Source organism: Helianthus annuus, chromosome 2 (assembly GCF_002127325.2).
Source record: "Helianthus annuus cultivar XRQ/B chromosome 2, HanXRQr2.0-SUNRISE, whole genome shotgun sequence".
NCBI classification, from domain to species: Eukaryota; Viridiplantae; Streptophyta; class Magnoliopsida; order Asterales; family Asteraceae; genus Helianthus; species Helianthus annuus.
The window spans coordinates 129,051,983-129,057,049 of NC_035434.2; the positions used below are offsets into that span (position 1 = coordinate 129,051,983).

The window sequence follows — 5,067 nt, forward strand, 5'->3', positions numbered from 1 at the left end:
ATATGTTCTGATTAATCGTTTTATGCAAACAAACACAATCATGATGGCCCCAGATCCTAACAAATATGCTTCAAATATTAAACATAAAAAGAGTAAAATATATTCCTCCATTCATTGCTTCACTTAACCCAAAAGATGATAACTTTCACCAAGGTGTTTATAATAAAACTTCAATCATTCTGAACCCTAGCTACAAACAACCCAACAAATCCTAGCTAGAAACTGTTCCCATAAACCAACGTATACGCGATGAATCCTTTGTTAATCAACTTATTCCTACCGATTTCTTCTCGAAAAAAAAAAACTAGCAAGCAATTTTAATAAAGAAAAAAACAAGCAATTTCAATTAGAAACTAATTAGAAACGTAACCCGCCGCGATGCGGGGGGGCCAAATTTATATTGATATTCAGTCGGTTCTCACTGAGTCGCATCGATGTAGTTAATTACATAAGCTGGAGCAAAACTGATGCCAGGCATTTTGCCGGTCTAAGGAGAGCTCTTGCCATGTATCCCCTTCAAGATGTTTGTAAGCATCCTCTCCCACAACTGCTGTAAAAACTTGTACCTGTTTCAATGAAAATGGCCAATTATTATTCCCATACTTCTATTTAATATAGAGAAAGAACTGAAAATGTTTGAAGCCTGCTGCATTGAAGTCAGCACTTGGCAAAAGCCTTTTGAACTCATCTCATTTTTATACCTTTTTTTCAAACCGAACTACTGGTTTAGCAAAATAAATGCTCTAAATGAATGAGACCCTTCTGCGGTAGGACAAAAATCGTGGTTGTATAGATGATCAAAGCAATACCTTTTAAACAAATAGAAAGTTTTGACCTTGGCTAGTTTATCGTTTTTTTACTTTTAGCAAAATTACAAAGTGTAAGAATACAAAACATAGTTATACCACAAAAATGACATTACCAGTACCTGGTATTAGGTATTTTAAAACCCAGATTCGGGTATAGAAACCAGTTTCGGGTATAAATTAGGTATGTAATGGGTACGGCTCCGATTCTGGATATTAAGGTCTAAATGTATACCCTATGTGTACCCTACGGGTAGGGTCGGTTTTGGGTTGGGTCCATAAATACCCGGTTCTGATTTTTTTACCGGGTCCAGTTCCCGTATTTTTGTGCACCTCTAATTCTTTCTTTTCCATAATCAAACATTGAAAAACTTAGTACTATAAAGTGTCAAAACACATAACACATTTTAAGATAAGTAAGGAAAATAAGGATGGCGTAATGCGTGTGTGGGTCGTAGATAACTCAATGACCCGACCAACTCAAATTTTACTGTCGAGTCAAAACATATTATGTGTGACCTGATTCATACGTTGGAAACGTAAAAAATAAAGCACGAACGCATACACCAAATTTACGTATGTATTAAAGAAATATTGGATTCTATATTGTCTCAAGAGGTCCAAGTGATATTTTATAAAGTTCTTAAAAAGATAAGGGGTTGAAAATAAGTTTTTCTAAACTTAAGAGGCTTACAAGGAGTAAAAATGAGATTTGAAAAAGTTAAAAAGGTAAAGTGAAATGTCTAAGTGATAAATATAAGATTTTGAAAAAGTTGAAGGTTAAAGTGAAATGTCCACAGACATTCACTTTTAAGATTATGTATAATATAATAATATTTTTATATGAAAAAAATAATAACCTGATCCTTAAAACCTCTTGAAAGCATTTCATCAGCTTACATTTTGATATAATCAGAACGTAACGCCTCCTAAGCATGTCAAAAACACGTCCAGGAGTACCAACAACAACGTGGACCCCAGCTGAGAGAATCCGCTAATCCTCAAGAACACTAGTCCCACCAACATAAGCATGAACCTTAACACCAAGGTAGTCACCTAAGGCGCGCATAACCTTCTCAATTTGCTGTGCAAGTTCACGCATTGGACCTAAAACCAAATCCTGACACTCAACTACGTTATAATCAAGTTGTTGAAGAATGCCGGAGCAAAAAGTTGCGGTCTTTCATGCTCCTGATTGAGCTTACTAAATTACGTTGAGACCCTTGGTGAATAGTAACAATTCCCGTTGCTGAATTGCAGATGGTTTTTCAAAACCTAAAAATACAAATTCAAAAATATCGCGAAAATATGTTAGATAACTACCACAGTCAATTAATTACTATCCCAACTATAAATTAGATATGTACTAACCATATGCATAGATGCCTCTTAAAAGATTTTCTTGCAAACCCATAGCATCAAAACTATCGTAAACTTCATCATACGATGTGAAAAAATCCTGTCCATCAGTAGAAATCCTGTAACAGAAATAAAAGTATGTGAGCAGCATGTAAAAGCCATGTTTTTTAACCACTTGACGATTGCTTCTTAGAAAGTATTTACCGATGTCTGCGAAAACTATCAAATAAAAAAATTAAACTTACAGCTCATTCATTTTGGAATCAAAGTGACAAGTGTCAAACTGGGAACCTTCTGGTGCAGCGCCTGCCATGACTGCAGAAATCAAAAGCAACAATTAGTCTAACACCCTTTAAGTTGTATAAAAACTTTCAATGATCACAAATCTTTGGCGATCTAGCATACATCTTACTTTCAAAGATCACAAATCAAAAGCAACAATTAGTCTAACATGCTACTCACATTGCTCAGTTTTGAACCTAACACCTCGTCTAAGAGGTATGTACCTCTACCAACAACAACCTGAGATATCGAAGAAGAATGTTTCAAAACTTGGTTCAGGAACTTTTGCATTCATGCACGTGACGTTTTAATTGTTAGCTTACCAGTCTATAGACCTTCTCTTGTTTCAATACTTTTTTGTTTGCTTTCTCAGTCTACATAAACTAGGTCAGTCTTGCTTTCCTTATACCACGTTATCTGTCAATAAAAGTCATCGAGAAGTTCCTGATCTCTTAGCTTTTCTATCTTACAATATTTATTGTTTAGGCTCTAAATACCAAGTACAGATATATTGACAAAGTCATTGAAAAGGTCTATGTGGTTGTGCTTCCTACCTCTCACTCTAGGCACAAAACACCAATGAAGCTACATGTATACATGAGCAAAAGGCAAAAAACACCAATGAAGCTACATGTACAACAACACATTGCATCAAATTTTTCAAAGTGTTGAAAATTTTGTTTTGGAAACATTTTTCAAAATCGTTTGCATCATCGTTGGCGTACCTCCTAGTAGTTCTGATTCGCAGAGTTTACAATAGGTATTGTCGCCTTGAAAGTGAGGGTTCACTAGGGGTTGTCGTTTTGCTTCCTGGGGAGACATTTGTGAAAATGGGTATCTGTGTGGGTTTAGTGGTAAAGATATACAAGAGGGTGCGACGCGTGTGATGAATCACCCACCGCCCTCACTGGCCAATATAAGCATCAAGCCTTCAAAAGTGGTACAACCAAATGAAGCACATGGTACAACTCCTGTTGTACACAAATGTTACAAAATAGTATATATAAATATAAATGATCAATCAATCAGTGAACCAAGCAAATCATCCAATTTATGCATGAAGTTCATAAACAAATTGAAAACAATCTGAAACTTTTGTAGGACCGGATTCGCGACCAGAACGAGTCTTTCGGAAGAGCTCTTGTATGTTTCAGAGGCGGAATACTAAGAAACACACTTCGAAACAGCTTGAATACACTTTAAACTTCTTTTCTATTGATATAACAGTAATTACAATCAGATAACCAACCGGCAGCACCTCGGTATCAAGTTTCTCCAAAAGTTACAAATGAATCCGTTTGAAAGGTATTTATAGGATTGCCTGACCGTTTGAAACATGCTTCAAACGGCTAGCATTCAAACGATCATCACTCAAACGGACGTGTCTTCTCAAACGGACATGACCTCATTCAAACGTCCAGACTTCATTCAAACGGCCAGCTTTGACTTTTCTTGAATTCTTGACCAGTCTGATCTGCTTTGAACTCGAGACTCGACATAAGACGAAGACGACAGATGACTGCACCAACAGACTCCCCCTCAGATGTTGACGAGTCTTAAAAGTCGAGTCTTTACAATCTTCAGTCTTTATCTATCCTCTGAGCTTTTCTTTGTCCCTGTCTTCAGACTCCCCCTCTCGATTTGCTGGTATTCCTTTGTTCTTCAGCAACATCTTCAGGATCGTTGTCTGGCCTTCACATGTCACAACTTTTCATCTAATCCCTGCAAACACTCTACCTCAAAATAAATTTCTTTCACATACATATTTCAAACATATAGCCCTGCACCAACTCAGACCCTCTCTCAGATCATTCACATATGATGAACCATTTGTTGATTTAAAAACATATATTGACAATTAAAAGCACTCATCCTCACAACAATGTCATCATGTTTAGCACTCGGAATTTTGATAATCAGCTTTCCAACATCAGTTTGTCGAAAATCTTTTTGAATTTTTCAAAATTTATGCTAAAACACACACAAAATCTTTTTGGATTTTTCAATGTAAAGAAATGAAATGCAAACAATGAAATATTTTACAAACATATTTTTGTGAGTTCGTGTAAGAGGATCATATCAGTTTATGAGACATGTCACTAACACCGTTAAGCTGATTTCATTTTCAGTTCTAAACAATTTACCTAGATTGTCAGTATACCGGTCCACTGAAATTTTCACACAAAGTTCAATTGATCCGAGATACGATATTAATGTTTTAAGAACTTAAACTTATCCATGTGTCCCACTACTTGAATATACTCCCGTATCCAGATCCCAATATTCAGTCTTACAGGTGAGTATACCACAGCTGATATCTGTAAGGGGTTAGGTGCGAAACCGTGAGATCTCAGGTCAGAACTTCCGCTCAGCAGAGAGATGACGGCTCGACTTTTGGTGTGTCCCCTTTAGAGGATCTTTTAATTTCAACAGCAGCGACTATCAATTTTATTGTTTCATCAGCTTGCTGAGGGCGGCGCTTTTGTTTCAAAGCGTTGCGGAAAGCATTATCCGGGGACTAGGTCAGTACTTCCATACAGCAGAAGTCCCGGGATAATACCCCAGATATCACTGAGCATAAAGACCTAGTATCTCAGAATAAGGGACCTTTCAAACAAGA

General features: G+C 36.6%; 1 protein-coding gene across 2 annotated transcripts; it reads right to left on the reverse strand.

The window, feature by feature from the left end:
* Positions 1-390: 390 nt before the first annotated feature.
* On the reverse strand, positions 391-2,483 carry LOC110904910 (eukaryotic initiation factor 4A-15). 2 transcript variants are annotated; one of them, XM_022150779.2, is made up of 3 exons: positions 2,411-2,483; positions 2,178-2,284; positions 391-566 (listed from the first exon to the last, which is right to left on the reverse strand). In XM_022150779.2, the coding sequence occupies exons 1-3, from the start codon at positions 2,476-2,478 to the stop codon at positions 517-519; spliced, it is 225 nt and encodes a 74-aa protein (XP_022006471.1). In that variant the 5' UTR covers positions 2,479-2,483; the 3' UTR covers positions 391-516. The 2 variants fall into 2 exon arrangements, with proteins under 2 accessions (XP_022006471.1, XP_035839268.1); XM_035983375.1 differs by lacking the exon at positions 391-566 and adding an exon at positions 1,504-2,081.
* Between the last annotated feature and the right edge of the window lie 2,584 nt (positions 2,484-5,067).

Coding starts and splice junctions, on each gene's coding strand:
- LOC110904910 (XM_035983375.1), bottom strand. CDS start 2,478: ATGGCAGGCGCTGCACCAGAAGGTTCCCAGTTTGACACTTGTCACTTT. Junction 2,285..2,410: donor GATTCCAAAATGAATGAGCT/GTAAGTTTAATT, acceptor TTTCTGTTACAG/GATTTCTACTGATGGACAGG. Junction 2,082..2,177: donor AAGAGGCATCTATGCATATG/GTTAGTACATAT, acceptor TTGTATTTTTAG/GTTTTGAAAAACCATCTGCA.